Here is a 14,740-nt window from a genome sequence, read left to right on the forward strand (position 1 = left end):
CTTAGTGTCCAAAAATCTATCGATCTCAGTCTTGAATATACTCAACGACTGAGCATCCACAGCCCTCTGGGGTAGAGAATTCCAATGATTCACAACCCTCTGAGTGAAGACATTTTTCCTCATCCTAAATGGCCGACCCCTTACCTTGAGACTATGACCCCCTTGTTCTAGACTCTCCAGCCAGGGGAAACAGCCTCTCAGCATCTACCCTGTCAAGCCCTCTAAGAATTTTATATGTTTCAATGAGATCACCTCTCATTCTTCTAAACTCCAGAGAATATAGGCCCATTCTACTCAATCTCTCCTCATAGGACAATCCTCTCATCCCAGGAACCAATCTAGTGAATCTAGATTCTAGCATTTGCCCAACTACTGATGTCAGGCTAACTGGTCTATAGTTCCCTGTCTTCTCTCTCCCTCCTTTCTTGAATAGTGGGGTTACATTTGCTATCCTCCAATCCACGGGGACCGTTCTAGAATCTAGGGAATTCTGGAAGATCAAAACCAATGCATCCACTATCTCAACAGCCACCTCTTTTAAAACCCTAGGATGTAGGCCATCGGCCAGGGGAATTGTTGGCTTTTAGTCCCATTAATTTCTCCACTATGTTTTCTTTACTAATCTTAATTGCTTTAAGTTCCTCATTCACATTAGACCCTAGGTTCCCCATTATTTCCAGTATGTTTTTTGTGTCTTCTACTGTGACGACAGATACAAAATATTTGTTTAATGTCTCTGCCATTTCCTTATTCCCCATTATAATTTCTCCTGTCTCTGCCTCTAAGGGACCCACATTTACTTTTGCTAATCTCTTCCTTTCTACATACTTGTAGAAGCTCCTACAGTCTGCTTTTTTTTGCTAGTTTACTGTCATAGCATCATGCTATCTGAAGTAAATATTAATTTTGAAGGAAACAAAGGGACCAGTTTTGGAGTTGGTTACGTCATGTGTGTGCCAGCTCACAGGACATAATGGACCAGAAAAAGAGGTGGAGACCTGCAATGCCTGGTCTCCGTCCCAATTGAGCAATACGCATATTTCTGCTGGGCCTGGGGGCAGGCGCTGGAAGGAGGTAGCAGTTTCATTACAATATTCAAATAATATCTTCCACAGGGAAGATTTTGAGGCCTCTCACCCGGTAGAAACAGGCTGGTAGCACCCCGAAAATGGTGGGGAATGACTTACCGTCCCATTCCCGCCATCACTGGTGTCACCTCAATCTTCCCTTGGCCTACCGCTGGCCGACCAGAGTGCCCACCTGAGTCAGGTCCCTTTTAATATGCAAATCAAGGCCCTATGACGTACATGGGAGCCCATTTGCCATTTTCCCTACTGGGAAATTGATTAAAGTTGGCATCAGTATTTATTAACAGACCACTTATCCTTGGGCTGCATACAGTCCAAAGCACAGTAAAACTCCACTCAATCTCTCTTCTTTTGACTACAGGCTGCTTGTGGGTTGGCTGAATAAAAAACCCAACAGTTTTGTATGTGCGCAGGTGACATGTATGTATGCAGTAGTAAAGAGGAAATGAACATTCTTTTAGATTGTGTCCAAAGTTTGTTCCAACAGCAGCTAACAAATTATTTACATATTTAACAATTTTGTGAAACTGTATGATTGCAGGATCCTGGCAGCGTTGCTGATTGGTCTGTGATAACCACGTATATTTAGAATCAATTTCAGAATATCACTTAAATTCAGCCATATTGCTCTCCATTCCCCCCACCTGTGATCAATCACTCCCTAGTCTGCTTCTACTCCCCAAGGCCCACGTTCTCCTGTTCCACACCTGACCCCACCACTCCCGACTGCTCACACATCTGCCCCTCTGCCCATCCCAACACCACAGTATCAGCAGCTTTGTGGTGGCCATGGGTAGTCACTTTCTCCATTCCCAAACCCAGTTCAACTAGGACAGGAACAGTGGCCCAAATAGGTTCCTTCTGTGCTGCAAGGTTCTACGATTCTATGACTGAATCTCTCCACTACTTTTAAGCAGCCTTCCCATCTAGGCTGCCACCCCAACACCCATCCCCAGCAGAGCTCCACCCACAGCCCATCCATTAGTAGCTAAGAGAGAGCCACTGGTTTTGCATAAAATATGCATACATTGAGATCAAATTTCTGTGGCCCCAACTGCACTCCTATGCTACAAGTTGAGGGGAGGAGGCCTGATGTAGGCAGGATATCTGATGGGACCTGGGGACAGCTGGTCTCCACTCAGAATCATGTCCATTGAAAATCTGCAAAGTGGCCTGGCTTGGGGCAGCTTTTGTCCATCCCAAAAATGGTTTCTGATGTCAAAAGATTCTCACTCCAGGAATTTCTTCAGGTCTGGCCTCCATGCCACTGAGTGACCTAGACACCAGAATGAACCCGTCAAACAGGTCCTTGGAGGGGCAGAGATGGGGCCCACCTGGAGATCCAGGCCTGGGGCATAGCCTTGACCACATGTACACTGACAGCTGAAACTGACACTGATATCTGGAAAATTGCCCAGGTATGTCCTGTCCACAAAAAGCAGGACAAATCCAATCCAGCCAATTACCACCCTATCAGTCTACTCTCAATCATCAGCAAAGTGATGGAAGATGTCGTCGACAGTGCTATCCAGCGGCACTTACTCATCAATAACCTGCTCACCGATACTCAGTTTGAGTTCCACCCGGACCACTCGGCTCCAGACCTCATTACAGCCTTGGTCCAAACATGGACAAAACAGCTGAATTCCAGAGGTGAGGTGAGAGTGACTGCCCTTGACATCAAGGCAGCATTTGACCGAATGTGGCACCAAGGAGCCCTAGTAAAATTGAAGTCAATGTGAATCAGGGGGAAAACTCTCCAGCGGCTGGAGTCATACCTAGCACAAAGGAAGATGGTAGTGGTTGTTGGAGGCCAATCATCCCAACCCCAGGACATCGCTGCAGGAGTTCCTCAGCAGTGTCCTGGCCCAACCATCTTCAGCTGCTTCATCAATGACCTTCCCTCCATCATAAGGTCAGAAATGGGGATGTTCGCTGATGATTGCATAGTGTTCAGTTCCATTCGCAACCCCTCAAATAATGAAGCAGTCCATGCCCGCATGCAGCAAGACCTGGACAACATCCAGGCTTGGGCTGATAAGTGGCAAGTAACATTCGCACCAGACAAGTGCCAGGCAATGACCATCTCCAACAAGAGAGAGTCTAGCCACCTCCCCTTGATATTACCATCGCCGAATCCCCTACCATCAACATCCTGGGGGTCACCATTGACCAGAAACTTAACTGGACCAGCCACATAAATACCGTGGCTACAAGAGCAGGTCAGAGGCTGGATATTCTGCGGTGAGTGACTCACCTCTTGACTCCCCAAAGCCTTTCCACCATCTACAAGGCACAAGTCAGGAGGGTGATGGAATACTCTCCACTTGCTTGGATGAGTGCTGCTCCAACAACACTCAAGAAGCTCGATACCATCCAGGACAAAGCAGCCCGCCTGATTGGCATCCCATCCACCACCCTAAACATTCACTCCCTTCACCACCAGCGCACCATGGCTGCAGTGTGTACCATCCATAGGATGACTGCAGCAACTCGCCAAGGCTTCTTCGACAGCACCTCCCAAACCCACGACCTCTACCACCTAGAAGGACAAGGGCAGCAGGAACATGGGAACAACACCACCTGCATGTTCCCCTCGAAGTCACACACCATCCCGACTTGGAAATATATCACCGTTCCTTCATTGTCACCTGGAACTCCCTTCCTAACAGCACTGTGGTAGAACCTTCACCACAAGGACTGCAGCAGTTCAAGAAGATGGCTCACCACCACCTTCTCAAGGGCAATTAGGGATGGGCAATAAATACTGGCTTTGCCAGCGACGCCCACATCCCATGAACGAATAAAAAAAAGCTATATTAATATCAGTCCCCTTAGAAAGGCAGCTGATTGGGCAGGAATTTAATTTTTTCCACCAGATGCCGAGCAAGCAGCTTTCCAGTGTCACTTCCCCCTCCAACCTACCCCACTCCTCTGGCAGGCGCCAACAGTGGCATAGGTGTACTCTGTTTGTATGTTAGTTAGGTTATCTTCTACTAATCATAATTACTCTGGTGGGGTCAGTCACCGAGGTAACCAGCACCTGCTCCACCACACTTCCCTCGCCGGAGCAGGGCTGAGAATTTACAGCCCCATTATAGTGCAATTCATAATGAAAAATAATCTGTTCTCATGTCAGAAACCTAGCACTAATAAAATCTATTCAGCCAAAAGCAAAAACAGCAGAAAATTGTTACATTACATGTCTACAATTATACACACAATCATTGTTGTTAATATCTTTTGCTTATTTCTTAAAGCCAAAATTTATTATATGTGACACTTTAAGCATGTTGAAATTCTGATTAATACAAACATAAATGGCTTCTACAATCTTCTCGCTCACTAAACTCAAACTGAAATGACAATAACTAATTGTTACCTGCACATCAGCAGCACTGGTTCCTATTGCAAGATTGTTTCTATCCTTAATCCAGGCGACTGATGAGATGTAACCTAATTCCACATTTATGGCCTCATGCACTCCTGTCTCTGGGTGCCAAATATACACTGCATTGGAAAGAGCAATGGCTACAAGATTTGCAGCATTCCAGTCAACCAAATTAAGATCTAGAAGATATAATGCAGAATGGTGTAACAACAACCTGCATTTTATATAGTGCCTTTAACATAGAAAAAGTCCCAAGGTGCTTCACAGAGGCTTGAGGAAAATGAGCCAAAGAAGGAAAGATTGGCGGGGGTGATCAAAAGCTTGGTCAAAAGAGGTAGGTTTTAAGGAGGGTGTTAAAGGAGGAGAGGGAGATGGAAAGGCAGAGGGGTTTAGGGAGGGAATTCCAGAAAGTGGGCCCCAGGCAGCAGAAAGTATAGCTGCCAATGATAGGGAGAAAGGAGAGTGCTCAAGAGGCCAGAGTCAAAGGAACAAAGAATTTGTGGGGGCGTGGGGAGGGTTGTAGGGTTGGAAGAGATTACATAGATAAGGAGGGTTGAGGCCATAGAAGGACTTAAACTCAAGAATGAGAATTTTAAATTTGAGATGCTAGGAGACTGGAAACAATGCAGTTTTGCCAGAAAAAGGGTGATGGGTGAGCATGACTTGGTGTGGGATAGGATACAGACAGCACAGTTATGACAAAGAAATTACTTAGATTTACATGGATTTTATAGGCTGGTGCTTAGAGCTGTTTTCTCAGCAACTATTATGCCCTGAAATTTCACAGGGGCTCTCCTGATCTCCCACTGTTACTCCTGCAGGAGACTGGCAGTACCCCTGGCAAAACAGCAGAGACCCAGCTTAACCTGAGTTATGCTGGATTCCACCAGAGTTACAGCGGGAAACTAGGGGAAACCATTTGGAAATTCAGGGCCTTAGTGTCAGTTAATTAGGTGTCTGTAGCTAAAATAATACAGTAGCTAAAATAAGTCAAAATCCAAATTAATTCCTTCCACAACTGTGTTCAAACATTTAAAAAAAATACTTTCACTCAGTTACTTCCTTCACCCCAACTTCAGCAAATTTCATCCAAATTATCTTCATTACAGTGAGGTTTAGCACACAGGCATCTCCAGCAATGTGTTAGAACAATGCGGCTCCTTAGGCTAATTGCTGAGATGCTTCTGTCAACAGTGTAGTATGGATCTTTCCCTGTCCCATTTTCCCTCCTTCACTAGATAACCTGGCTAAAACAGATTTTTAAGGAAAGCTAGAATGTGAATGACAGCTAAAACCGGGATTCAAATTTGTGTCTTCTGGTCAAGATCCCAACATGTTACAGCTACCAGGCCGGTCACTCAATGTGTTACTCAAAAAAAAATAAACACACAACCTGCAGTTTGGCAGTCAAACATTGAGGAAGTTGAGACAACATCATGAACTGAAATGCCGTACTGCCTCAGAGTGCACTGCAGCTTGTTGTTTTTTATGGAATGCACTGTCTGAAAGGGTGATGGAAGCAGATTCAATCGTAGCTTTCAAAAAGGAATTGGATAAATACATGAAGGGAAAAAATTTGCAGGGCTACATGGAAAGAGCAGGGAAATGGGACTAACTGGATTGCTCTTACAAAGAGCTGGCATGGCTCGATGGGTCAATTGGCCTCCTCTGTGCTATAACCATTCTATGATTCTATGATTTTGTACCATACAGAATAAATTGGAATATGCTCCAAGATAATAACACATCACATTTGTGACTTTGTGGTTGCTAGCACTGATATCAGGGTAGACAATGGCAGAGAGACCATCTCATCAAGGAGACTGAGCAAAGAATTTTGTGATCAAGCAACAATTTCCTGCTTTAATTCTCTCTACAGGCCAGGAAAACTGCTGAAGGAATTGGAAACCACTTTTCTGAGCTAAAAATGGGCCTCAAAAGCCAGTAGCGTCTCCCTACCCTATTGCTATCTGACACAAGGCACACACCTAAGTGTTGTAATATACCTTTATGTAACTTCCTCAGTAATACTATTGTTGCATTCTCATTCATCTTTTCCAACAATATCAATATGTGTTAGTATTGCTATTGGATTTGGCACTCTTCACAATACTATTGATAAAAGCTGAGCTATTGAAGAATTGGTCCTTTTACTCTTGTATTTCAGACTTTTAGAAAGAAAATTAACAAACCTCAGGGAGAATAGTGCAGTCATTTTCTACTTTCAATTTAGTCCTAAAACTGGTGTGAATGAGGCTTGGGATGTACAAAATGCAGTCTCAGAAATATATGTTTCCTAAAGCAATCAAATATCATAACATTTGTTTTAAACACAGGTCAGATAACAATGCTTGTAAAACCCATAAATGGACAACAATACTTACAGTAATCATCCTTCAGACCTGGAGCATCTAAGACTTTCATAGGGATTAAAGGTATACACCTTTTGCTTTTTGTGCCATCACATTTACCATGAAGAAAAGCATCACCTAGATTGTTCTTGTACCCTGAAACAAAGAACAGGAATTTCAAAATTGTTAGATAGGACTTGTAACTCCTTTCTTATCAGGCACCCAATCTAGTCAAAAATACTGACCAATAATTGGCACAGAAGTGCATCACAGTAAAATTAATTGGAAATATTTTACCTTGCTGGAAGTTTGTGTGTATGTGTGTGTCTACTTTGAATCAGACTGTAGGGAAAATTTTTTGAAGCTCTGTGGACAGGGCAGCGTCTCACTGGCCATCAGTGCCCATTGGGGAATTGGGCATGGCTGCCCATGTGCCCGATGCACACCATGCCGTATTTTGCAAAATAAAGGGTTTCAGTTTTTTGAGGGCCATTGTTGACCAGTGCAAGTCTCATTATAGCTTTGAAAATTGTGTTAATGATTCCCAGATTGGATTTCATGAATTTCTCATTGGCTCTTCCCCCATATCACACCTCACTGATATAAATTAGTGTTTGGTAGGGCTGGCTTGTAGCAGTCGGCTTTTTAAAACTGTTTTGGAGTTTTCACAGTTGGTTGAAAGGTTTAATTTTTTCATTTATTATGGATTAGTTTCATCCCATTTTGCATTAATACTTGTTGCGGCATATGCCAAATTTTCTGATTGCAGGACATTTAATTATCACTCCATTTCCTTCATTCCAAGCCTTGTTTGCAGATACATTTTCACTTGCAGCAAACAAAATTCTTGTGATTCATTTGGGATTCCAATCACACTGCATGATCTGGATGAGGAAGATGATTTGATACAAAGACAAAAAAGGCATGTGCAATTATACCTGAGGCAATATGTACATACCCATTTTTACTCGAGACCCCTTATTTACATACCTACCTGAGCACCTCAGAGAAGACTGGTTTCCAGCACCTCTACTTCACAAGGGAACCTGTCACAGAATTACACTATCTGCTTAAGTCAAGTAAGAAAACCCACAGATGTTAGGAAGTTTAATGTAAGAATATGGTTTAAAAACAAGCATGGTCAAGTATCCCGTCGCGCATAGCGCCTTAGACATTTAGCAAGAGGGCAGTGTTGATGGGAGGCGTGGCTTAGCATCTCTGTGAGAACAAGGACAACTTACGGGCTAAACAGTGGGGAGTATGAGGCCGACTTTCCATAGAATAGATAACATTCAGAGATTGCTTACACAAGTAAGAATTACAGAGACATACTATAACGTCAGAAGGTGTTCTACACCAAAGCAAGATATGTGGTGACCAAGGAACCAACATTTCACAGAACTGATAGCATTGAGAAAATGTTGAGGCAGTGAGAGTCATGGAGCGAAACAAGACACTCGAGGTCAAAAACACGGATAAGGAAAAGGGGTGCATATTCCTCAAAGGAACAAACAGCTTGTAACAACAGAGATGCAGGTTGAGGTGATTAGTTACACAATGTAAAACAGATCTTTTGGGTTGCTAACGTGGCGTCAGCCTGACGGGAAGATTTACAACCAGGAGATAAAAGCAGAGGTGCATACATGCAGCTGAATAGTACAAAGATAGGGCATGCTCCGTCCCAAAGGTTAGAGCTCTTGAGAGGGCAGTCGGAAATCCATAGCCACAGGTAGTCCATGGAGATCATGTCTGATCATCTTGAATCCAGGAAACCAAGTTGTATTGATTGCTTGTCATTAAATGTAATCTGAAGACAGTTGTAATACTGTTGTGAATCAATAGATATTAAAGCTTGTTGTTTAATAACCACTCGTGCCCAAATCACAAGCGGAAGTTATTGTTGAAGAATTAACAACCCTTTTGTTGCGACAGTAACGGGAAAAATCCGCTAACATGCAGCAAATTAATTATTTTCCATATTTATGTGAAGACAAGTTGTACTGATTGAATTAAATGAATGTGATCATAACTGTTGCGCTGTATGTTCACATGCTATGATTAAAAGCAGCTTAATGATTTATATCTGGCCTCATCTTGCCAAGTCCTTTCTTCAGTCTGCCTTCAAAAAGATTGAAAAAGCACAAATAAGGGTACATGTGAAAGACATGATTTCCAGTGTGTATGTCAAGGGGATGCACTGTTACATCCCTGGGTTACACTACCATATAAATAGATATTCGGCAGTGTGAGTCAACTCCAGCATGTAAGAAGCGTGAGATCTGCTCATGGGAGTGACTGACACCACTGAACCTGAGAAAGTATCTAAGGCAAGACTCTAAACTTGTAACAGCAGGCTTGAGACCAAAGCTGACTGGTTCTGTCACCGTCTGTGCTAGTCCTGTGGTCCATGTTAACAAGTGTCCTTACAATAGATGCCACAGCTCTTTATCTGGCTGTGTAGTGACCCAGACCCTTTGAAGGCACTTATCCACAATCTTGTGAGATAGGTACAAGAATGACTACAACTATGGTTGATCGCATCTGCCTTGAGAGTTGGAGTCTCTGCATGCACTAATTGCCTGACCACCTCTGTCTACAGATGTGGATATGCAGGTGAGCACAGACCACCTCTCGTGCATCTTGAACTACCTGGCATCCTTTCCATTCTCCTTATCTTCTTCCCAGCATGTACTTACATAGGGGAATTCCCAATTGGGAAATTACCATTGATGGCTATTATTGTACCAAAGACAAAAAAAAACAATTGGCAGAAAGGATCATAAGAACCTAAGAGCCAGGAGAAAAAAAAAAATTTTAGAAACTGGGCCAGATATGTCTCAATAATGCAAAAGAAACTTCTTTTATTTGGCGGTTTAAATGTGCTACTCAATGTCTAGAAACCCAGGATGTCCAGTTACAACGTTGCCATAGACATGGTGTAGATACAGCAAAACAATGCGGGAGGAATCAGAACAGCTCTCCCACATATTAAATATTATAATTAAGTTCCTGCCTATTTCAAGTGCTAAGCTTCCTTGGCCTGGCTCCTGTCCTCTGGAACTGTGGACTAGAAATTGGGCCTTGTAGCGCCTGTTGTTTCGGCGCTATGTGGCCTTCTGAAGTGACAAGATGGTGTCTTGGCTACACATGCACGTTTCCAGCGTGACGTACGCCAGACACCATCTTGGTATAGGTACTAGCGCATGCACAAATACCGAACACCAGATACATGTAAAGTAAGGAGAAAATGGATACAATCTGTGTGCAATGCTGATTTAAAGCGATAAGTCCCAAAATGGTGTCTAACGCTCAACTCAACGCACAGTCTGAGCATGTCTTAGAGTGCCTGAAAATCCCCCGCCAGTGCTATTTAAAGTGATCATGCAGTATTTACAGGATCTAGTGGCTAGATTATTGCTTCTGGCTGCTGATGCATTTGTAACTGTTTTTGGAGGTCTCCTATACTTGAATACTATGACGCAGGAACATAGCCTAACATTTAGAGCCAGGATGTGCAGGAGTGAAGTTAGGAAACGCTTCTACATGCAAAGGGTGGGAGAAGTTTAGAATGCTCTTCTGCAAATGGCAGCTGATGCTAGATCAATTGTGAATTCTAAATCTGAGATTGATAGATTTCTGTGAACCAAGGGTATTAAGGGATATGGGGCTAAGGCAGGTATATGGAATTAGGTCACAGATCTACCATGATCTCACTGAATGGCGGAACAGGCTTGAGGGGCTAAATGCCACTGCCACTTGCTGCCTCCAGTTATGCGCCACCTTCTCCTGTAAGAAAGCAGGACGTGTGTCTGGGTGATGTGACTGTCATGGTTGAATAGCTGCCAGTGTGTGTGGCCTGTGAGTTTTGGCTTGCAACAGTGGTAATGTGTATGGGTGAGAAGAAGCATCTGATTGGAAGAGTTATGTACTGATAGAAAGAATTTGTTGGTATGCGGGTGATTGGGAAGTGTAGTGCGTGGAGCAGTGGATGCTGCTAGCAGTGCATTGGTAGGAGACAGCCACTTGACAATTGACCTCACTCACCTTGATCACTCATGTCAAAGCATTGAACTTCTTCCTGCACTGCATCCATGTTCGTGGTGCTGTGCGCCTGGCATTGACTTCGTCCCCCGCTGCCTCCCACTGCCTTTTGGGCATATGTCTGGAAAGCCTTTTGCACCAAGGCTTGTAGTACATCAGCAGGGAACCTTGGTACACGCACTCTCGCAGGCCTGGTACAAACTCAGATCAGCAGATTGGTGAGGTCTGGCATGCAGATTAGAGGATGTGGGATTTAGTAGTGCGCAACCATTATTCAATATTTTAACGTAACCCATCAGTTTGTAAACATAGGGACGGGACCTGCAACTGTGTTTTACGTGTCCGATGTCTGATCTCCATTCTGACTCCGTGCAGACAGCAGAATATTTGGTATTTTTAGCAACAGGTACCGGCCACCTTTAAGAGATTTTAAGCGACATCTTCCCTTTAAGAGATTGGGGCTCCCCCTGCTGGTGGAAAGTGCGCATTTACTTCAATCATCGTGGCAGGCCAAGATTTCAACGCTGTTTGACGGTGAGTACTGAGGCCGGACGAAGTTTTCATCCTGCCTGCACAGGGCCTATTGGGTGCAGGCTAATAGCAGATCGTGCTACCCGCACCCAATAATAGGCCTTATCAATTTTTTTTCCTCCTGTGTGTCATGCACAAACCAGGTGGAGATTTGGTATTACGTATTTACACTCCTTTCTCATTCTAATGCTCAAAAACAACAACAACTTGCACTTATATAGCGCCTTTAACAAACTAAAACATCCCACAGCACATCACAGGAGGGTTATCAAACAAAATTTGACACCGAGCCACATAAGGAGATATTAGGATAGGTGACCAAAAACTTGGCCAAAGAGGTAAGTTTTGAGCAGCGTCTTAAAGGAGGAGAGAGAGGTAGAGAGACAGAGAGGTTTAAGGAGGGAATTCCAGAGATTAGGGCCTAGACAAGTGAAGGCATGGCCGCTAATAGTGGGGCAAAGGAAATCGGGAATGCACAAGAGGCCAGAATTGGAGGAACGCAGAGATCTCAGAGGCTTGTAGGGCTAGAGGAAGTTACAGAAATAGGGAGGGGTGAGGCCATGGAGGGATTTGAACACAAGGGTGATCATTTTAAATTTGTGTACACCTGTGTAGAAGTGAGAATGAAAGCAGAAGAAAAAAACTTGCACTTATATAGCGCCTTTCATGTCTTCAGGATGTTCCAATGCACTTCACAGCCAATGAAGTACAGTTACTGTTGCAATATAGGGAAATGTAGCAGCCAGCTTGCGCACAGCACGCTCCCACAAATAGCAATGAGATAAACGACCAGATAATCTGCTTTAAAAGTTATGTTGGTTGAGAGGAAGGACATCAATCCCTGCTCTTCTTCGAATAGTGCTATGGGATCTTTTATATCCACCTGAGCAGACAGACAGGGTCTTAGTTTAACATCTCATTTGAAAGCCAGTAACTCTGACAGTGCAGCACTCTCTCAATACTATACTGAAATACCCGCCTGGATTATGTGCTCAAATCCTAGAGTGGGCTTGAATCCATAACTTTTGACTCAGCTACCACTGTGCTAAGGCTAACACTAAGAACAAAAGGGAACAAGTAGGAGGATACTAGTCCTGAGCTTGGGAGAGGGCTATGCTTCACCTTTCCCTCCTTCCTCCCCGCTCTGATATACCAGGATGTCTGACACCCTAGGATGCTTATCTATAGAGGCCAGAATCTTGGTAATATCCTGGGTTATGGGCAATAGCACTGCTCCTTGATTTCTCGATCGGTGTAAAATTAAAAACTATACACTTTAAGGTCTAGATTTTAAAACTGTTTAAATCATTTTTATTGCTGGAACCAGTAAAAAGTTTAGTCCACCATTTTTTAGCCTGTGTACATACCTACATATAAACATACGAATTAAGAGCAGAGGTATGCCATTCGGCCCCTTGAGTCTGCTCTGCCATTTGATAAGATCATGGCTGATCTGATTGTGACCTCAACCCTACTTTCCCATCGACCTATTATAACTTTTGACTCCCTTGTTAATCAGGAATCTAACTCAGCCTTAAAAATATTCAATGACCCTGCCTCCACCGCTGTCTGGGGAAGGGAGTTCCACAGACTCACGACACTCTGAGAGAAAAAATTTCTCCTCATCTCCGTCTTAAATGGGAGACCCCTTATTTTTAAATTGTGGCCCCTAGTTCTAGTCTCTCCCACAAGGGGAAACATCCTCTCAGCATCTACCCCTTCTAGTCCCCTCAGGATCTTATATGTTTCAATAAGATCACCTCTCATTCTTCTAAACTCCAATGTACACAGGCCCAACTTGTCCAATCTTTCCTCACAAGATAACCCCCTCATCCCAGGAATCAGTGAACCTTCCCTGAACTGCCTCCAAAGTAATTATGTCCTTTCTTAAATAAGGAGACCAAAATTGCACATGACATGGTATGCTTGTCAACAGCAATTACCTCTTTAAATAGTTAAACAAGCACAGAAAATGGACTTTAAAGAAATAAAAATAGAACATTTTGATAACTAAAGTTTACATTTGTAGTAAAGTTTGTATTTTGTAACCTTTAACAATTTAGCAAGCAATTCTAAAAATATTTTATTCAACTCTTGTGTGAAAAAACTGATACAGACAACAAGGTTTTTAATCCTGTGGTCAATACTTTGCCTCAGGGAGTAGCTATAGTATATAGTAGAAATGACCACATGACTGATACAAATCATACCACACAAATTCTCAACAGGCTGTGAACGGAAACGATACAACTTGAACAATGGTCTTAAAGATCCTGCAGAAGATTGTATAAAGATTATTTTCATTCTGTTGCTACTTTTTTCCATTCCACTCCGTCCCCTTCCCCCTCCCATGCACCAATTATCATCAAAAGAAGCTCTCGTGCCAATCTAGAAAACTCATTAAAACTAATGAACAGCTTCAAAAAAAACTGACAGCTCAAAAACGTAAAACTGAAAACCATACCTGAACAATGAATAAATGCCTTTTCTTGGTGAATTAGGATTATTTCTGGAACAAGGAAGGCAATACTGAAGGGCCAGCCTTCATCTGAACCAAAATTGCACCAATGTCATTGTGGAGAGAGTAAATAGAGCAGTGGGAGATGATTTAAACTAATACAGTAGGAGGTGGAAAGTCTAGGGGCGCTAAATTGGGTCGTGTAGCACCCGTTGTTTTGGCGCTACGCAGCCTCATGAACATCCAAGATGGCATCTTGGCTGCGCACACACGTTTACAGCGTGATATGTGGCACTCGCCATCTTGATATAGGAGTTAGTGCATGCGCAAATACCGAATGCTGGAAACACGTAAAGTAAGGAGAAAATGCATGCAATCAGTTTGCAACACTGATTTAAAGTGATAGATACCATTTTGGACCTTAACGCTCAACTCAACACACAGTCTTAACCACGCACACCTAAATGTGTTTAGAGTGACTGGAGGACCCCCCCCCCCCGCCAGTGCTATTTAAAGGGACCATGCAGGATTTACAGGTTAGGCTGGATTATTGCTTCTGGCTGCTGGTGGAATAGGAAGTATTTTTGAAGCTCCCTAAATTAACTGAGAGTTCTTAGAGTACATTTGAGAGTGGCTTGGCAGATACTGCCTTACGGTTCGAAAATTACAACCATGGTTGAGCAACATTCCTGGCAACCATGGGTGGTCTGCCAGGGCTCCCGCACGACTGGGAGCAAGCAGAGAAGCCACACACAGCAGGTCAAGCTGCGAGGCGAGGGAGGAGGAGGAGGCGCAGGGCACTGAGCAGGAGGCCATATCCAATGAGGGCCTTCCGGGACCAATTCTCTTACCTCAACATGACCGAGGGGGATTGCATCCG

General features: G+C 43.5%; 1 protein-coding gene across 1 annotated transcript in view; it reads right to left on the minus strand.

The window, feature by feature from the left end:
- The window catches only part of LOC137334492 (cell division cycle protein 20 homolog), a 50,900-nt gene that overhangs the window by 21,947 nt on the left and 14,213 nt on the right, over positions 1-14,740 (minus strand). The window contains exons 3-4 of the mRNA XM_067999600.1: positions 6,864-6,986; positions 4,471-4,658 (exon numbers count right to left, since the gene is read on the minus strand). Coding sequence (XP_067855701.1) covers positions 4,471-4,658; positions 6,864-6,986 — 311 coding nt within the window. The remainder of the gene's footprint in view (positions 1-4,470; positions 4,659-6,863; positions 6,987-14,740) is intronic.

The sequence above is a fragment of the Heptranchias perlo genome, chromosome 1 (genome assembly GCF_035084215.1).
Source record: "Heptranchias perlo isolate sHepPer1 chromosome 1, sHepPer1.hap1, whole genome shotgun sequence".
Classification (NCBI taxonomy): domain Eukaryota; kingdom Metazoa; phylum Chordata; class Chondrichthyes; order Hexanchiformes; family Hexanchidae; genus Heptranchias; species Heptranchias perlo.